Source organism: Ursus maritimus, unplaced genomic scaffold (genome assembly GCF_017311325.1).
Source record: "Ursus maritimus isolate PB19 unplaced genomic scaffold, ASM1731132v1 scaffold_2, whole genome shotgun sequence".
NCBI lineage: Eukaryota > Metazoa > Chordata > Mammalia > Carnivora > Ursidae > Ursus > Ursus maritimus.
This window is the reverse complement of record NW_024424452.1, coordinates 104,340,991-104,359,244: the sequence shown is the minus strand read 5'-3', so window position 1 is coordinate 104,359,244 and position 18,254 is coordinate 104,340,991. Positions and strand designations below refer to the sequence as shown.

The following is an 18,254-nucleotide window of genomic DNA, read 5'->3' as shown; positions in this document are numbered from 1 at the left end:
GGGGGGGGGGTGGTGCCGAGGGAGAGGGAGAGGGAGAGAGAATCCAAAGCAGATTCCCCGCTGAGCACGGAGCCCCATGCGGGGCTCGATCTCATGACCCTGAGACCATGAGCTGAGCCGAAGCCAAGAAGCCGGTTGCTCAACCAACTGAGCCACCCAGGCGCCCCCCCAACTTGTTTTTTTAAAATAATGTTATTCTTTATGTACAAATGATGCCTGCTCATGAAAAAAGCTCCAGGCAATAAAGTGCAATAAGAGCAAAAGAAAGAGTTGATATTTAAGACCAGAATGCGACTTGCATCACGTGACCCTAGTTACCAGTGTGTCTGTTGTTAATGCGTGAGTCACCGAAGTAAAATATTACTCCACGGCACTTGAATGTTTTTGCTAATTATTAAGCAAAGGCAAACCTAAAGTTCGTGTTATGAGGTGGCTACATACCCTGACGTGCCCGAAACATCTTATCAGTCCTCGGATTATATGACTTTTTCTAGAATTAAAAAAAAAAAGTCCTTTGTCCAAGACATTGGAAACAATAAATTCTTGATATTTTCTTTCTGTTCATTAGAGACCAGAGACTTCCATCACTAAACCAGAAGCCCTAGATGTCTACTGCCTGGCTTATAAGCATTCTGAGGGAATAAGGTAATGCTTTTCTTAGCATATGAGAGGATTTTGTTGTCTTATATAACTCCTGGGGAAATTTTTGTTATTCAGATTTCTGTGAAGGGCTTGAGGCTGAAAAGGATCTGTTGAAAAAGAAGAAAGATTCATAGTATCTCGTCATTTTTTTTTTAAAGATTTTATTTATTTATTAACAGAGAGAGAGACAGCCAATGAGAGAGGGAACACAGGCAGGGGGAGTGGGAGAGGAAGAAGCAGGCTCCCAGTAGAGGAGCCTGATGTGGGGCTCGATCCCAAGACTCTGGGATCACACCCTGAGCCAAAGGCGCCCCTCTTTTTTTCTTTTTAAGTTTTTATTTATTTGTCAGAGAGGGAGAGAAAGAGAAAGAGAGAGAGAGCACGAGTAGGGGAGAGGCAGGCAGAGGAAGAAGCAGGCTCCCCACTGAGCAAGGAGCCCAATGCGGGACTCAATCCCAGGACCCTGGGATCATAACCTGAGCCAAAGGCAGACGCTTCACCACATGAGCCACCCAGGAGTCCCATATCTCATCACTTCAAAGCTGAAAGGACCTTGCATATTGTCCAGTTCCCCACTTACATCTGGAGATAAGCAAACAGGCCAGAGAGGCTGGGGAAGATGCCAAAAGTCACAATGAACTGAGATCAGAGTCCAAGTGTCTTGATTTGCAGTCTTTGGAGACATTTATTACTATTAATGTCTTGGAAAATAGGGAGAGAGGAAAAAAAAAAAGGAGCAGGTAGTTGAAATAAGAGTTCAAGACGGGCCATTTTACTTGTTCAGAAAGTAAAGTCTTCCGGGAAGTTCCAGAACTTCTGAATAAAGTTAGGCAGATTTCCAGGATTAGACAAGTGGGTACATAAAACTCTCACTAAGAGATTTCAGAATGTACCATCTTGCCCTTTTAAACCAACATTAACAGATTTCAAAAGCCCTATCCCATCCCACCCCTGAGGGGCAGGCAGTCCTTATTCACACCTGCGAAGAGAGAAAGGAGAGAGCATGGGTACTGGCGTCCCCCATCCACCATTCCCGGTGGGGACCCAAGGATATGCAGGTCCCTGCGGCAGGCCTTGGGCCAGCATTGAAAGATTTTATGCAAGCGGGTAGTAATACTAAATAAATGCTTTTGGGGATTTTAGGGATCTCACATCCTTGTGATACCTCATTAATCTCACTTGTTGAAATCAGCATAGGTTTTAAACAAGTAGATGGTTGCTCGCTAAATTTTAGCCCCACCGCGGTTGCTCCCTTGGGGCCCAAGAGCCACATACTTAAAGGGGTTGCTCAAGTCATAGCTGTACACAACCCTGAGAGCCACTAATGTTTTCACAGGTTACCTGCAAGAGCGGCAAACAGCAGATTCAAAGGATGGAGTAGCACCCGGGAGACGGATTACTGCCCCGTGAACAGGAGTTTTGAGTGCGGGAGCCTAGAAATTCTTCCGGTGGGCTTGAAGCTTGCTGTGTTCGGCATCTTCATCATCGTGATCTTTGTCTACATAACGGTGGAAAGGAAGCCGTTCTTTGGCTGAGTGCTTTAGGAACAGAGCAGTGAGTGAGCCCCTGAGCCCTGCTCTGGGCCCTCCGGCTGCAGGAAAGAATGGAGAGACTGCTCCGACCGGGGATGCCCCGCCCCACAGCCAGCTTGCTTCCCGGTCTGTGCGCTCACAAATCCGTACCCAGGCTCATGATTTCAAAGCCGAAGGGGCCTTCCGTGCTGTCTAGTTCACCGGTCATGTTTCAAGAGGAGGAAATGGGCCAGGGAGGTAGAGGGAAATGCCAAACGTCACAATGAACTGAAACCAGCATCCTCGGTGGCAGGAGCGAGGGAGAGAACGAGGTGCTCCCCTGTGTCGTGCTGGCCATCATTAAAAGCACTGCTGCATTTGAGCTTACTTCTGAAAAGAAAACCATGCCTGGTGTTTTCCTTTTGAACTACGGTGGTAAGCCCATAGGTCCCACTTTACTCCCTCTTCCAATGGTATAGTCAAGTATGGGAAAGGCCACGACAGGAACAGGTAATTAACAGAAAAGGAATGTGTCCAGTTGGGCAAACACAAAGCCACAGCCAGCATCACCAGTCGTGGAAGGAAAACAATTTAGAACAAGACAGCATTTTCGCCATTGACACTAGCAAGGTTTGAAGAAATTAAACCCTGCTGGGGGGCATGTGAGCCTCGTGGCCTCTGGGAGCAGGCCTTGCTGGGGAGGCACGAGGCTCCTCTATTATGGCTTTGTGACCTTGGGTGAGTTAGTTGTTCTCTGTGCTTCAGTTTCAACTTCTTTTTTTTTTTTTTTTTTTAAGATTTTATTTATTTATGTGACAGAGAGACAGCCAGCGAGAGAGGGAACACAGCAGGGGAGAGGGAGAGGAAGAAGAAGAAGCAGGCTCCCAGCTGAGGAGCCTGATGCGGGACTTGATCCTGAAACGCCAGGATCATGCCCTGAGCCAAAGGCAGATGCCCAACGACTGCGCTACCCAGGCGCCCCCTCAGTTTCAACTTCTGAAAGTAGAGATACAACAGACCTCTAAGGGATGAAGAATTTGAAGAAATAATTCATACAAAGTACTTAGTGTGGCCCTCACCTGATTAGTAGTAAGCCTTCAAGAAATGCTCAAGCAATGTTATGCTTCGGCACAATATTTCTACTTCCTGGAGCTAATCCTACATACAGAGAAGTCTTCCCCACCCCCTCACTTTTTAGAGTTTTTATTTAAATTTCAGTTAGTTAACATATAGTGCAATATTAGTTTCGGGTGTACAATATAGTGATTCCACGCTACCGCACAACACCGGTGCTCATCATAAGTGTCCTCCTTAATCTCCATCACCTACCTGTTCAACCCATCCCCCCACGCAACTCCCTTCTGGTAACCAGCAGTTTGTTCTCTATGGTTAAATATAGTTAAGTTATAGTGAGAAGTCTTTTTATTTATTTATTATTTATTTATTTATTTTATTTTTATTAAAGATTTTATTTATTTATTTGACAGAGAGACAGCCAGTGAGAGAGGGAACACAAGCAGGGGGAGTGGGAGAGGAAGAAGCAGGCTCCCAGTGGAGGAGCCTGATGTGGGGCTCGATCCCAGAACATGCCCTGAGCCGAAGGCAGAAGCTCAACGACTAAGCCACCCAGATGCCCCAAGAAGTCTTTTTTTTTTTTTTAATATTTTACTTACTTATTTGACAGAGAGAGAGAGTGAGCAAGAGAGCACAAGCAAGGGGAGCTGCAGGGGAAGAGGGAGAAGCAGAGTCCCCACTGAGCAGGGAGCCCGACATGGGGCTCCATCCCAGGACCCTGGGATCATGACCTGAGCCAAAGGCAGACCCTTAACCGACTGGGCCACCAGGTGCCCCTGAAGTCTTTTTTTTTTTTTTTAAGTAAACTCTACATGCAACATGGGGCTCGAACTCATGACCCTGAGATCAAGAGTCACACGCTCTACTGACTGAGCCAGCCAGGGGCCCCAAGAGAAGTCTTAAGTAGCAAGAAGTTGACTGTAACAATTTTTATGGTAACCAAAATGTAGAACCATCCAATATCCAACAATAGGGAATAGTTTGATAAGTGGAAGTACAGCCCCTTGATGGATTATACAACAATTAAAAATACTAACAATGAATTTATCATAACAGAAAATGTTTACTTATAAAGATTTAATAACAACTTGATTAAGATACAATTTACAAGTCATACAATTCACCTAAAGTGTACAATTCAATGATCTTTAGTATTTTCATAGACTTGTACAGCCATCACCACAATCAATTTCAGAATATTTTCATCACCCTTAATGTACTTTTTTTTTATAAGAAAACTCTAAACCCAACGTGGGGCTCAAACTCATGACCCCAAGACTGAGAGTTGCATATCTACTCACTGAGCCAGCCAGGTGCCCCATCCATAATTTAGTTTAAAAATGTTTTTATTTTTTTAAACTTACTTTTTTTTAATGGTACACAAAAGACACGGATTTGTTATTACTGTGTTACCCCAACTGTGCAAACAATACCACTAGAAAATACACAAAAATGTTAACAGTACTTCAATGATGGGATTCTCCAATTTTCTTTTCCTTATTCCTACTTTTCCACATTTTTAAAGATTTCTATAAGCAGCGTGTGTTAATTTGCTAATGAGAGAGAATAAAGTTTAATATTTAAAAATGGTAATACTGTACTAGAATTTGACTGCAAGGGCCATAAAACTCTGGTAAAGGGGCTTAAGCAAATAAGAATTTATTTTTTTCTCATAAAAAGAAATTTGGAGCTTAAGACATATCACATTGTTAAAAGTAATCAGACATAATATGATTCTGATTCAAATAAATGAATTTTAGAAAAAAATATCAAATAAATCTGAAACCGCCTAGATACTCAGTGATATTAAATCTTGGGGCCACCTGGCTGGCTCAGAGGGTAGAGCATGTGACTCTGGATCTCAGGGTCGTGAGTTCAGGCCCCACACTGGATAAGAGATTACTTTGAAAAGAGAGAGAGAGAGAGAGATGTTTGATCTTACTGAGCAGCAGCAGCTATTCTGTGACCATGAGCTAAAAAGCATATGAGAAAGGCTGAGAGAATCCCAAAGTTGCTGGCCTGCTATCTTTGAACTGCTGCAATCAGTTCTGCAGCTCAGGCCAGCGCATTAACATTTAAGGCAGAACACACGGCCTAACCACATCCCTATCTGTAAGAACAGTAAGATCCCACCCGTAAGAACAGTAAGGGAGGCTGGGAGAGTGAGCATTTGGGCTTTAGCAGCCTCTGTATGAGACAGACAAGGGAGAAGAGGACTTGGTATAAGAAGAGGAGGAAGCAGCGGCACCTGGGTGGCTCAGTCGTTTAGCATCTGCCTTCGGCCCAGGGCATGATCCCAGGGTTCTGGGATTGAGCCCTTCATTGGGCTCCCTGTTCTGCTGGGAGCCTGCTTCTCCCTGTCCCACTCCTCCTGCTTGTGTTCCCTCTCTCGCTGGCTGTCTCTCTCTCTCTGTCAAATAAATAAATAAAATCTTAAAAAAAAAAAAAGGAATAGGAGGAAGCAACCTACCGTGATGGTCACGTGTTCTTAAAAAAGGACACTTCTGTTCTTAATATAATGAAGCATTAAAAAACCCAAATGTGGGGCGCCTGGGTGGCACAGCGGTTAAGCGTCTGCCTTCGGCTCAGGGCGTGATCCTGGCGTTATGAGATCGAGCCCCACATCAGGCTCCTCCGCTGGGAGCCTGCTTCTTCGTCTCCCACTCCCCCTGCTTGTGTTTCCTCTCTCGCTGGCTGTCTCTATCTCTGTCAAATAAATAAATAAAATCTTTAAAAAAACAAAAAACAAAACCCAAATGTCTCCTACAAAGACTGCTTCAGTACTTTCCACTTTTGCCAATTAATTTTTATAAATTGGAATCCTGGGATCAGTTGAAGAGACTGCACAAGGCACCTGGTTAGCTCCTTACCACTCAAGGTGTGGGTCCTCGACCAGCGGGGTTAGCATCTCAGGACCTACCCTCGCCTACTAAGCTGGAACATGCATTTTCACAGGATCCCAGGATTCCCACACATATTAAGGTTTAAAAAGCACGGCTGTGGTCCATCACTATTAGATGCTTATGTAGGAAGAGCCCTGGCTCAAGCCTCAGCCAGGCTGACCCTCTTAGGGTCAGGCCAGAGGACTAGTGGGGTAGGTCCATCCAGAGTCTATGAACTGTGGGGGCTGGTTCCCCCTTTGGGAGAAACTTGTCTGAAAGGAAGGAACTCAGGCATACAGGTTTGATTCCAGGAAATGTTTCATCATTCATTCATTCATTCATTCATTCATTTCACCCCTCCTGCACACTCTCAGTAGAATGACAGATAAAATCAATATAAAGTATGATCCCTATTCTCAAGGAATACGCATTGTGATAGAGACAGAGGGGATGCCAATAGACACCACAATGAGACGGTGGGACAGGATGCCCTGGGAGCGCATAAGAGGGCAGCTTCCACAGATGCTGGGAGCGCACGTGGATAGCTTCCTGGAGAAGTATCACCGAATCCAGCAGGAGGCAGTCACAAGAAGAGGGAGGAAAGTGGGTGAGGCTACAGGAACCAACTTCAGGTGAAGGGCGCAGTGTTTATGGAGAAGAGTATGTGAGAGACAGCAGGCAAGTTTGGGGAACCACAAGGAAAAGGAAGGGCAGGTGGTGAGAAATGGGGCCAGAAGGAAGGCAGGATTCAGATCATGGTCTTAGGGACCAGATTAAGGAGTCTGAATTTGACTTGGAGGCGAAAGCACGAGAAGAGGAACACCTCTAAGAACTAACATTCTCCGGGCACCTGGGTGGCTCAGTCGGTTGGGTATCTGTCTGCCTTTGGCTCAGGTCATGGTCCTAGGGTCTCCGGATCGAGTCCCACATCCGGCTCCATGCTCAGCAGGGAGCCTACTTCTCCCTCTCCCTCTGCCTGCCTCTCTCTGTGTGTCAAATAAATAGGTAAAATCTTAAAAAAAATAAATAAATAAAGAGCGCGAGAAAGAACTAACACTCTCTGCCTCCCTAATTGTTTTCTATGTTGTTCCCACGGCTTCCCCGGCTTCTCTAGAGAGCTAGGGAGAGTGCTTCTTAAAGAGACGTCAAACCAAAGGAGCCATTTGTCAAAAGCCCCAGGGATGTGGGGAGGGCACCGCAGTTCTCGGTGTGGCGGGCCCTGGCAGCAGCAGGAGCGGGTAGCCCAGCATTTGCGAGAGGCAGCTCACGGTGACACGCACTCCACCGTGGGTGCCCGTGGCCAGGGCAGCAAATGTAGCAATGCGGTGGGAGCAAGGGCGGCAGAGAAGACATCCATCCAGAGAGCAGCCGCGGGACACCTCCAGGAGCCACCTGGGGAGGAAAGGAGTGGCCACGGTTGCCCAGAGCAAATAGGGTGGGGGATGAAAGGGAACCGTTAAAACCCCTAAAAAGGCACTTGCCCTGTTTTGTGAATATTGGTGATGTGACCCAAGTATTTCATGACCCTCTCTTCAAGGCTCACCTTCCCCTGGTCATGGGGGGAATGTGTGTTTGGGGAGTGGAGCTGACTGTCCTCCCAAGACCAGTGTCCTCAGTAGGAAAGTGCCATCCCCAAGCTGACCTCAGCAGAGGGCTGGAGCAGAGCAGGCCACTTCCACCACTGCCCTGTGCCCAAAGTCTTCACAATACTCTAACACGAGCTATGTACCAGGCTTTTCTGAAATTCCAGACGTAACGAGGAAGCTAAAATGTGGGCAGGAAAGAACTGAGCCCATATGGGTGCTCTGCCCAACAGAGTAACAGAGTCACCTACCCGCCCCCACCCCGCCTCCAGCACCGCGTGGATCCGGCAGAAGCCACGACACTGAGATTTTCTTACCTCGGGCCAAATCACATTCCCAGGCAGGGCTCCCTCTCCCACTAGTCTCAGTAATAGAAAGGGAATCTGTCGAGAGATTTATTCTCCTCTCGTCGAGAGCAAACTCCCAGCCATCAGGATGTTGTATTTTTCCAGTCCTAACTACTCGTCTGCTTTCCCCTACAAATCCTGGAGCTCCTTGGGTTGGGGCCTGTCTCTTAATTGTCTCTGGATCTCTTCTCAAAGTGCCAGCTTCACTCCATGCAGAACGAGTCCACTTCCTTTTTAAGCCAATTCCAACCCAAATAGACATGTGAAACCACAAAACCAGTACCCCAGATTTTGCCTCCTTTTCATCCCTGTGAGAAGTTCCTAAAATGAGCAAGCCGCTGCTGTAAGGCATTCCCAATCTACCTCATTATGCAGTGTTTACCCTTGTAACAGGCTGTCGTTCCCAGAGCAGCACAGCGCTCCTTCCTGCAAATGTCACCGCTTACCTCCGGGGAAGACCTGCCGCCCAGACAGGGGGCTCCCCCCTCCCCCAGCCATTGCCAAACAGTTCCGTGGAGGAGTGCTGGCTGGCGAAGCAGAATTCAGCTAATTGCATGTCACAGAGGGGCGCTGGCCTTCATGGGCTTGCGTTCCACATATGGGGCGAGGAGGCCCATCCCATCACATGCGTGCTGTTAAAATCTCTACCCAGCCAACATCCAGGCTGGCAGATGGAAGAAATTCTTAAAGGCTCTATTTCTGGTTTTCAACATTCAAAGAAACACTGTGCTACCACCTCTTAAAAATAATTGGTGAAGTACCAAGTTATTTTCATTGCCACAGTCATAAATAGGGAAGTGCTAGACCACATTATTCATATCTATAGTAGCTGAGGATATTTCTTCATGCAAGGAAAAGCATTATTGACGTTGGGGAGGTTGCCTTTTCTTGCCTCCTCCCCCTTCCTTCTCTCCCCAAGCCCCACCCCCACCCCTCCAAGAAAAGTCTTGTTGATTAGCGTAATGTGAAGGGGCTGATGTGTGGAGTAAAATTTAACTTTACTCTTTTCTGAAATAAGAAATGATCTCAAGACTGAAATGAGAACGTGCCTAGTCAGCGTAGCATGTGCTTGGGGGGGAAGACCCCCCCACGGACACCTGCGTGGCAGAACACGAGACGGAAGCCAATTAGCTTGTGTGAAGCCCCCTTTTAACAAGCTTGCTCAAGAAGGAATGAACCTGTTAAGAGGGTACAGAACACCAGCACCGCTGTCACCCAGGGCTCCCATGCCCCATGGGTAGGCAGCCTGTTCCCATGTCCTTCCAGTGCCTTCTGGCAAAGCAGGTGAGCACAGAGCAGGGGCAGATCCTCGAGGGGCAGCAGCGAGGAGGACAGATGCGCGCTCGTCAGCGTGGTTACCCGAGCTCCCCCTCAGCTTTAGAGGACCACCTTTGCTGCAAAATAATGGCTCCTGCGAATGTTCTCGTGCGTGTTGGGGTGGGGGTGGGGGGTGTAACCTCAAGAATCAATCTCCGGAGAACCAGAGGGGGTTATTCTAGAAACATTCAGACATGAATGAGGGCAGCTCTCCTCATTTCCTGGCAATAAGAACAGTATGACAGCTACAATTTCCTAGAGAGGCATTGTTAAATTCCTCTTTGGAGTTCAGGGATTCACTAAACGTATGCGAAGGGGACAGGGTGAGTTCGTCTTTTTTTTTTTCTTTCTTTCTTTTTTGGCCCTTAGGAGGGGAATAGGTTATTAATGTCCATCACTGTCCTGATTCGACGGCACCTCTTTCCCCTTTCATGAGACTGATGTTGGGCAACCCCTCCAAGGGGCCAACCAGGGGAAGGGCGGGTTCTCAACCCGTATGAACAAGGATAGCTCTGCTGCGGTGAAGACCACGTCTTTCCTACATACCCTACTGGGGAGTCGGAATCTGGTCTAAGAGGAGCAACGTGGGGCGCCTGGATGGCTCAGTGGGTCAAGCGTCTGTCTTCAGCTGAGGTCATGATCTCGGGGTCGTGGGATTGAGCCCCAGGTAGGGCTCCCTCCTTAGTGGGGAGCCTGCTTCTCCCTCTGCTGCTCCCTCTGCTTGTGCTCTCTCTCTTTCTCTCTCACTCTCAAATAAATAAATAAAATCTGAAATGAAGAAGAAGCTGAAGGAGGAGGAGGACGATATGGAGGAAAAGTGCCCCGAGTAGGGACTGAGAGGATCCAGGTTCCCATCCCAACTGGGCCCCCTGCTGCTTATAGGAATGTAGGGCTTTCCGGGGGTCTCAGTTTCATCCATAAACTGAGCCCCAGAATTCTGTGTCAGAAACTAAGCCATGAGGCTTCTCGAAGATATTGTGCTAAGTGAAGTGAGCCTGTCACAAAAGGACACACGCTGGAGGACTTCCCTTCCACGAGGTACCTAGAAGAGTCCGATTCCTAGAGACAGGAAGTAGAATGGTGGTTGCCAAGGGGGCGTGGAGGGTTGTTGAATAGGCCCAGAGTTTCCATTTTGGAGAACGAAAGACATTCTGGAGATGGACGGCAGTGATGGTTGCACAGCAGTGTGGGAGTGCTGCGTCACGACCTGAACCCTGAAAAATGGTTAAAACGGTAAATTTTGTGTGTATTTTACTACAATTAAACAAAAAGAAAGAAAGAAGAAGCCAAGCAATTATCCACACCATTTGATCGCAGTATCAGGGGTCTTGAACTCACACACCCACAAGGGCCAAGAAAGGCCCCTTAAGGGAAGTGTGAGCCCAGTGACCTGCAGTGCGCACATTACGCCAGAGGGGGCAGCGGCTCCCCAGCCTGACCAAGGTGTGGCGCCTGCGCACGTGTAGCAATATGGTAGATGTTTCCAGAAAAGCAAAAATTCTGGATATTTAGGTAAAATCTCTGAATTCTTCAAATTGGCAACTCATTCAAAATTTGTTTAAAAAAAAAAACCAAAAACAATCAAACTGTGGGCCAAAGTAGATCTAGCGTTTACATCCTACTTGCAGCCCTCCAGTGTTCTCCCTCTGTGTAAATGCCACTCTATTACCGGCTGTCCTTTTCTTCTTTCTTTGCCAGCATCCCACTCCAGATGAGCCGCATCTGGATAAGACCCTCGACTTTCCACATTGTGCCCATGGGAACCCGACCAGAACATTCCAAAACAGGAAGGGTCCACTCAGGTACTGTAACTGCTGTAACAGGTGGATATGCGGGCATCAATCTTGGAGTGGTTCTGGCAGAGCCCATCCGAGATTTGAGGTACTCATGTGCATTTTCTAGCCCCAAAGTCCTTTTCACCCTCCAAATTCCACTAATGCTTACCATTATTTTGTTTGGTTTTAATGGAGACCTAGTGAAAATAACAGCCCCCTCTCATTTGATGCCTTCTATCTCTTGATTTTTGTTTCCACACCAATTACTTCCCCCACTGTATCTGGCGTCCGTTCCTGGAACCATATCCAGGGGTCAGACAGGATCGTGCATCCTTCTTGATTTTTGACAAGTGTGGAAAGTGAAAGTGTATCCCAGGATGTGAGATCCCGGGGTCAAAGGATTTTTCTTTATCAGAATAGTAGCGGCCATGCGGATTCTAGAGGTCTCCCTTATAACTCCAATACTGCAGCTTGGCAAGAGAACACAGACAGCTTTCTGCATTTGCTCGCAGCTTTGTTTAAAGGTGGGACGCTGCTTGCAAAAGTAGGCCATTTGGAGAGGTGTAGAGAACACATCACTAATCATCTGCCAGTCTACTTCTTGCTTCTACCAAATCTGCTAGCAAAAGAAGAAAATTGGGCATTTCCTTAGGCTAGGCTTTCGACAATTAATTCTCAGTGACAGCACATATGTCTCCTGCTTGTGAGAAGCCATCAAAAGGTTCTTTTTGATGTGATATGCTCTCTCAAAGTGGGGGAGCAGTAGTGCTTAGATGAATAGATCTGCAGTCTCAGCAAAACCGGCTGCCGAAGGAAGTCTGTGGCCCCATATTCAATGAGTCTTTCTGCCTGTCCTCTCTTGAGCTCCAGAGTGGCCCTAAGCCCAGTGATACCTCACTTAGCTGGCAACTTTTTCCAGATAACTATAGTTGGCCTCTTTGAAAGCAGTGGCGATTTTCCTCCTGTGAGTCGTTCTGCTGATATTTACAGAAAGCCTGTTATGTGCCAAGCTTTGTGCCAGGGACTGAGATCTAATGACCCAGAAGCTCCCGATCCAGTGGGAAAAGCAAAGACACAGACAGAGGTTACACCTTGTCCGGAGTATGTCAGTGGGTGCTGTTCTGGGGCTCGGCCCGGATTTCCTTCCCTAGCCCAGTGCACCCAGCCCTGCTGTGTGGGTAGGTTGCTAAAAGCTCATGGAGGACCCCTCTCTCTGAGACTTGTCTTCAGCTGCTTAGGGCCACTTCTCCTGCTTAGTTTATACCCACCCCGGGCAGCCCACAGCCAATGACTCACTGATACGGAAAAACAAAAGAGCAGCCCCTTGGCATTAATGCGGGCAGAGGACAATTCTACCGTTTTACTTATGATCCAGACGACCCTGCCTGCCCACCCATCTACCACGAATCTGGCCAGGGCTACAGTGTGCCTGGGACCAAAGCTCCGTGTGGCTCTTTCCCTTTGTCCTGCTTCAGAGCCTTACAGGTCTTTCAGAAGAACATTTCTTTTTTATTTTTAGAGGGAGGAGGGGCAGAGAGAGAGGTAGAGAGAATCTTTATTTTCTTAAGATTGTATTTATTTATTTGAGAGAGAGAGAGAGAGAAAGCAGGTGGTGGGGGGAGGAGCGGAGGGAGAGGGACAAGTAGACTTCGGCGCTGAGCCTGGAGCCAACACAGGGCTCAATCCCACGACCCTGAGATCACAACCTGAGCCGAAATCAAGGGTTGGCCGCTCAACTAACTGAGCCACCCAGGCGCCCCCTGAAGAACACTTCTTAACAAGTCATAGACCCCAAGTCCCTCCTCAGGCTCTGTGCCCGGGGAGACCAGCCTGTGACAGGGTTATGGGGATAATACTTGGTGGAAATCTTCCTGAAATATTATACCTTTCTTTGCCTTTTGAAGCCAAGAACCTTAATAAATATACTTTTGTGTATTTGGAATGCCGTTCCTTTTGTTTCCTCCTCAGTCGAACGAGGGCCTCCCTGCCACCTCTTACGTGCCTTTGACTTCATAACCGTGAGCATCACTTTGGGGACGGGTGGAAAGAGAGACAGACCTGGGCTCAAATTCTGACCCTGCACCTGCCAGCCAGGGGGCCATGAGGCTATGTGGCTGGACTGCCGTCCTCCCTCTGCCAAGTGGGGAACTGATGGTCGCGCGGGGTTGCTGTGAGGGCTCCCTGAAGCCGTCTATACCGGAGCACATGGCGCGGCATCTAGCAATAAGCCATAACTGTTATTACTCATATTTTACTGTGTGTTCGATAGCACTGCCCACAGACGCCTGTAAGACAGCTTGCCCTGCACTCAATGGCCCCAGACTGCTGTGCTTTCTGAGCTGTTGGTTTTGTTTTGTTTTTTTTCCTCTGCTTTCAGACTATCACTATCTCCAGCAGTTCTTCCCCTCATGTGAACCTTCTGGCTGTAAACTTCTGGAGGCTGGAAGGTTGTGGAAGGTCCTCGAGAAGATGTGGCTACTAGTTGATGGGTGAGCTGGACCCGGGTACTCAGAGGCTCCTCACCCCTTCCCCTGTCCTCAGAATGTGGGTTCCCCTTGCCTTTTCCGCTCCCAGAGGCTGCTCCAAGGATGTAGCCCTGAGATGGTGATGTGGTGTTGAGAAAAGCTGGCCAGTATGCTTGCCTGATCCCAGTTACAGCCTCTCTCTGTAACTTTCAGATGTGGGGGCCGGCTGCGGGGATCTGTTCATCTTGCCGCTGCCTGAGACAAGCCTCCCAAGTAAGTTCCCTTTACTTGTTAAAACTGTCATCGCCCAACTTGGAGTGGCCTGCCTCTTCCTTGGTCTCTCTCTGCCCTCTGAAGTATGGGGTGGGGGTGGGGTAGGTGGGGGTAGGGGGTGCAGTTTCAGATTTCACCAGAGTAGCCCCCTAGGAGCTTACAAACCAACATGGAGAAACCCTCTCACTGGACTTAGTAGAATTGATTGGGGTTTTATTATTTATTTATTTATTTATTTGACAGAGAGAGAGAGACAGCGAGAGAGGGAACACAAGCAGGGGGAGTGGGAGAGGGAGAAGCAGGCTTCCTGCTGAGCAGGGAGCCCGATGCAGAGCTCCATCCTAGGACCCTTGGATCACGACCTGAGCCAAAGGCAGGCACTTAACGACTGAGCCACCCAGGCACCCCTATCATTATTATTATTATTATTATTATTATTATTATTATTATTATTATATCTCTTAGCGTAGTCGGACTCACCACCCGGTAGAGGGGGAATGTGTAGCTTTCAACTAGATTGTGAACTCTGAGCACCCAGGCCGTGGCTGGATCCTCGACGAGTCTCCAGTGCCTAGCTGGTGCTGACAGAGAGTACGGATCCGGGAAATGGTAGTGGGAACACAATTCTAATAAAGACTGGAAAGAAAATGTAGGTCAAGAGGCTCAAAACGAGGGCCGGAACCTCTGTCGCAGAAATCAAGCCCATGTGTTTCTGACCTGGATAGTTGAGGTTTCTGGGTAAATTATTTTGAGGTTAAAATAGCTGTTAATATGGGGCACCTGGGTGGCTCAGTCGTTAAGCGTCTGCCTTCGGCCCAGGGCCTGATCCCGGGGTCCTGGGATTGAGCCCCGCATTGGACTCCTCCTCTGGGAGCCTGCTTCTTCCTCTCCCACTCCCCCTACTTGTGTTCCCTCTCTCGCTGGCTGTCTCTCTCTCTGTCAAATAAATAAATAAATAAATAAATAAATAAATATCTTTATTAAAAAAATAGCTGTTAATATACATGGGGATCCTGAAAGGGGAGAGAGGAAGGTGAACTTTATCCTTCAATTAATGTGAATATGAGGGCTAAAATTCAGAAAGTTAAAATTCTGCTTTTCTTTTCCACCACCCCTAAGATGGGCAGTGTCTTCCAAACAGTAGAGAAACCCTGGGGAAAAGCCCCCTTGGTCTTCTGACTCCTCCAGCTCCCGATTGCGTTCCTGTCATTCTCCTTGGATGTCTTTCTCCTGTGTTACCCAAAATGCCCCAGATCCTTCCAGCCTGTTCGGGGGGCCAAGTCGTTCCTTGCTCTTGCAGCGTCGGAGAGAAGCCGGATGAGAGAGGTAGGCTGCTGAATTCGCGGTCTCTCCATCCCGGCCAACATGCAGGGGGCGGGGCGGGGGAGTCGGTTTTCCTCCCATCAAATTCCACAGAGTGCTCCTGGGTGCATTTTGTTCGCACAACTGTTGAACTGGTTAAGCAACTGCCTGACCCTGCGATTGCTGGCGGGGAGAGCCCGGGGCTTGGTCTTATCTAACAGGAGCCTACAATGCAGGAGTCTTGGCTGCCATTAGGCCTGGTAAGGGAGTATTTTTCTTCTTTCTCTTAAAGGCCTGGCAGCTTCTGGGCAAATCTGATCTGGCCACGCGAGTGGAGATGGCACATCTCCCCGGAGTCCTTCACGATGCGGGTTTGGACTGGAGGCTCAGAATCCTTACCACACGGAGTCCCCTGATCCAGTGGTCCTCAGCCTGGCTGCCCATTAGAATCACTTGGGGACTTTTTTTTTCTCTTAATTTGAGGGGGGGAGTGGGGAGGAGCAGAGGGAGAGGGACAAGCAGACTCCACACCAAGTGCAGAGCTCAGTCCCAAGAACCCCAGATTGTGACCTGAGCCCAAACCAAGAGTCGGACGCTCAACTGACTGAGCCACCCAGGTGCCCCACTTGGGGACCTTTTAAGTGCTCTCTGACCCTTGGCTGTACCGCAGACCAATTACACCAGATTCCCTTGGGGAGGGACACAGGCACAGGTGCTGCCAAGGGTGGAAATGAGTTGCCTTAGGTGAAGGCCACCGTGGAGAAGGTTAAAACACTTCAAATGATCAAGCTCAGGGAAGAGGAGGGGGTGTGGCTTTAGGGTTGGTCTTCACTGGAGAACAGGCCAAGTAGGAGAGGCCCCAGGGACGTATGGTAGAAGACGGAGAGGCTTCTGTGCGGCGTCGGACTCGGGCGGCTCAGGTTTTGGTGCGACTGCCTCCTACCTCTGATCTTGGGAAACTCACTCTGGGCTTTCTGTTTTCTCATCTAAAAAGCGGAAGCTGAAATAATCCCCCCCACATGGGTTTGGTGCAGTAGATAATATATGAAAAATCTCTGTACATCGCAGGTATTCAAAAGGCAGCGTTTCTTCTTAATACAGGCCGTGTTTCTCTGCCCCAGTTGAGACCCCTTTGGTGGGTTGTCTTCTCTACACTTGTAAGCCTTTCCCCGTTTAAGTCGGACAAGAGGATTAGAAGAAAGTTAAACTATTAAAGCTGCTTCTCTACATGACTTCTTTTTTGCTCGTTGCTTTTTTACAATTGTTTTCCCATCTTTTCGTGTGTTCATCAGCAATTATGTTTTCACAGCATACCTTGCACGTGTAAATACAAATGCTTACTTTTCACGGTTCACATTTAAATGACGGAAAAATAAACACATGTGGAGGCTGGAGAAACTGGTAGAACTTTCCTTGCTGTCCTGGTCCTGGTTCTACCGCTTTTAGTCAATCACATACCTACCAACGATGTCTTCATTGGATTCCACTCAAAGGTGTGCCGTTGACATAAAGGCCCCATGCTGAGTTTGCTGTGACACTTTTAACCAAAGTTAAACCTTGGGTGTCTTTTTGTTTGTTTGTTTGTTTGTCTGTCTGTCTAAGGATTGGGTTTCAACAATTGAGAAGTGTACTTTCTCATCTTGAAATGCTATATGGAATGACGCAGCTGTAACTTCCTTAAACGTACTCACAGGCCCATGAAGTTTCCAGAACATACTTTGGTATAAATTAAGGTGCTAGAAGTAAGCGTGGTCTGTGGTCACACAAGAAGTTGGTACTCCCCCAAACTTAGTGGCATAGGTAACATTAGTAAAAGCATATTGTGCGCCTGGAGCCGTGCTAAGTGTTTTTACAGGCATTATTTCATTTACTTCTCTCAGCAGCGCTGTGAAATAGGTACCAATAATCCTGATGAAGAAAAATAAGACCCAGAAAGACCCAGATCTTTATTCAAGATCAAGTGGAGAACTCGGATAGAAACCCGTATCTACATGATGCTGACAGCTTTGCTCTCAAAACAAAAACAAAAACAAAAAAGGGTGACTGGGTGGCTCAGTTGGTTGATAGACTCCTGATTCCAGCTCAGGTCATGACCTCGGGGTCATGGGATTGAGCCCTGCAACGGGCTTTGAGCTCAGTGGGGAGTCTGCCTAAGATGCTCCGTCTGCCTCTCTCTCTGCAGCCCACCGCCCTCCACCCACACGGGTGCGCGTGCATGCCTTCTCTCTCTAAAATAAATCATTAAAATAAATAAATAAACAACACAACACAAAACAAAAACTTTAGAGATATAATTAACACACCATACAACTCAACTATTTCGAGTGTGCGATTCAGTGGCTTTTCTCAAACAGAGCTGAGCAACATCACCACAATCCACTTTAGAACGTTTTCATCACCGCCTCAAAGAGACCCTATCAACTGAAGAATAGATAAAAAGATGTGTCATGTCGATACAATGGAATATTATTAGACAAAAAAAAAAGTACTGATACAAAAGATTTTTTTTTCTATTTCTATTTTTTTAAATATGTTTCTATTTAAGTTTTTAAAAGATTTTATTTATCTATTTGACAGAGAGAGAGAGCACAAGCAGGGGAAGCAGCAGGCAGAGGGAGAGAGAGAAGCAGACTCCCCGCTGAGCAGAGAGCCTGACCAGGGCTCGATCCTAAGACCCCAGGATCATGACCCGAGCTGAAGGCAGACGCTTAACTGACTGAGCCACCCAGGAGCCCCTATTTTTTTTTTTAAGATTTATTTATTTATTTGAAAGAGAGAGAGAGAGCACGAGCAGTGAGGAGGGGCAGAGGGAGAGGGAGAAGTAGACACCCCGCTGAACAGAGAGCCTGATGTGGGGCTTGATTCCAGGACCCTGGCATCACGACCTGAGCCAAAGGCACACAGTTAACCAACTGAGCCACCCAGGCGCCCCACAAAAGATTTTTTCTTTTGTTGCTTCTGTTTCTGGTGTCATAGCTAAGAAACTATTGCCTAACCTATAGTTAACAGTACTGTATTATATACTTGAAAGTCGCTAAGAGAATATCTCTCATACATTACCACCACCACAAGAATGGTAACTA

The 18,254-nt window shown here is 47.6% G+C and overlaps 1 protein-coding gene across 2 annotated transcripts in view; it reads left to right on the top strand.

Annotated features, from left to right (window-relative positions):
• Positions 1-2,930, top strand: part of LEMD1 (LEM domain containing 1) — a 26,774-nt gene extending 23,844 nt beyond the window's left edge. For both annotated transcript variants that reach the window (XM_008699534.1, XM_008699533.1), the window contains 2 exons: positions 569-645; positions 1,979-2,930. In XM_008699534.1, the coding sequence (XP_008697756.1) occupies positions 569-645; positions 1,979-2,177 (276 nt within the window). In that variant the 3' untranslated portion in view covers positions 2,178-2,930. The remainder of the gene's footprint in view (positions 1-568; positions 646-1,978) is intronic.
• Positions 2,931-18,254: the final 15,324 nt, after the last annotated feature.